The sequence below is a fragment of the Aplysia californica genome, unplaced genomic scaffold (assembly GCF_000002075.1).
Source record: "Aplysia californica isolate F4 #8 unplaced genomic scaffold, AplCal3.0 scaffold00984, whole genome shotgun sequence".
NCBI lineage: Eukaryota > Metazoa > Mollusca > Gastropoda > Aplysiida > Aplysiidae > Aplysia > Aplysia californica.
In genome coordinates, this window is record NW_004798254.1 from 134,036 (window position 1) to 135,839 (window position 1,804).

The 1,804-nt window shown below is 51.4% G+C and overlaps 1 protein-coding gene across 1 annotated transcript in view; it reads right to left on the reverse strand.

Annotated features, from left to right (window-relative positions):
• The window catches only part of LOC101852059 (cornifelin homolog), an 18,875-nt gene that overhangs the window by 5,729 nt on the left and 11,342 nt on the right, over positions 1-1,804 (reverse strand). The window contains exon 4 of the mRNA XM_005111009.3: positions 516-655. Within this exon, the coding sequence (XP_005111066.1) occupies positions 516-655 (140 nt within the window). The remainder of the gene's footprint in view (positions 1-515; positions 656-1,804) is intronic.

The following is a 1,804-nucleotide window of genomic DNA, read 5'->3' on the forward strand; positions in this document are numbered from 1 at the left end:
ACCACCATCTCCCTCCGTCCCTCTCCCTCCCACCACCATCTCCCTCCGTCCCTCTCCCTCCCACCACCATCTCCCTCCGTCCCTCTCCCTCCCACCACCATCTCCCTCCCTCCCACCACCTCCTCCGCTCCCTCACTCTCTCTCTCCCTCCCACCACTTCCTCCACTTCTTCTCCCTTCCACCACCTCCTCCACTCCCTCCCTCCCTCTCCCTCCCACCACCTCCTCCACTCCCTCACTCCCTCTCCCTCCCACCACCCCCTTCACTCCCTCACTTCCTCTCCCTTCCACCACTTCCTCCACTCCCTCCCTCCCTCTCCCTTCCACCACCTTCTTCCCTCCCTCCCTCTCTCTCCCTCCCACCACCTCCTTCCCTCCCACCACCTCCTCCAATCCCTCCTTCTCCACTCCCTCTCCCTCCCACCACCTCCCTCCCTCCCACTACCTCCTCCACTCTCTCACTCCCTCCCTCCCACTACCTCTTCCACTCCCTTCCTCCCCAACAGACTCACGTACCGGAATATTCTCCTGAATCCTCATCTTAAGCCTGAGAGAGATAAGCCACCCGGGCACACAGCATGGCACACAGGACGACTCCCCCATGTCCTGGGACACCTCAGAGGCCAGACAGCATTGGCAGAACGCCCCACACAAACCTTGCGTTGGAGGAAATAGAAACACATTATGTAATAGCGATTGCCGTAAATTTAGTTTAAGTAGAGGATTTACGGTTTTGCAACTGCAAAAGGTCATATTGAGCGCCAAGGGGTGGATGTCAACAGAGAAGTCCTTACAGGGAATCAGACTTACTCTGCTCACCTCTCTAACTTCAACAGCACAAAGTCTGCTTCGACTACCAAGGCACCCCGGAAATAGCGGGTCACAAAAGTGTGACAAACATACAAAAAGAAGTAGAGGAAAATGATGATAGTAAGGATTAGGAAAGAAAAAGCAGCAGTTCCCTGTTGTAGTTCAGGCACAGTTATGAGCGTGTCATGGATGAATCAGCCCATTTACAATTCTACTGTGCATAAGAACGAGAAATGCCCCCCCCCCCTTTTTGGGAATGGCCTAAAGACACTTCATTCAGTCGTACCGCCCAGAGGGAGGGGGTGGGGGGATTGGGAATGCCGTAAGATGAAATCCACAAGGAATGAGAAAGGGACTAGAGGTAGGCCTAAAGGTACTCGAAAGTTGGAGGAGTAAAGAGAAACACATCATCATAATAAATAATAATACTGTAACTAGTTAATTACAATTCTATCTATCCCAGAAGGGCAATTTGGTTTACAATGGCAAACGCTATTTACCGATCGGGGCTTATAAAGTGCTGATGGCTAGGGGTGTTTCTACTAAACAGTAAAATACAAAGACAAAAGGGCTCTCGTGGCCTAGAGGTTAAGGTGTTGGCCTCTCATTTAAAGGTACCGGGTTCGAATCCGGGTAGCGACCAAAAAATTTTCTTCTCTAAAATTGTCTCCTTCCACCTCCTTTCCTGCTCTCTAGCAATGTTCTGTTGTCTGCTTTCATTTCCACTTTCTGCCCCGACCCCCTCACCTCCTTTGCCCCCTCCTCTGGGCTCTTTTCTCTTTCTACAGCCTTTCTACTGTTACTCCTTGGCTCTTTCTGCCACACCCCTGATCTTCTGGTAGGAAAGATCTACACCTAGCATTCTCGGACAAGGGCGAAAAATCTCGAAGGGCCGGTGTGCAAGTTGCGCACGTTAAAGATCCCTTGGTGGTCTAAAATCGATAAGAGTAGGCTTCGGCCGCCACCCGGGCAAAATTCAAAATTTCCTACCAACT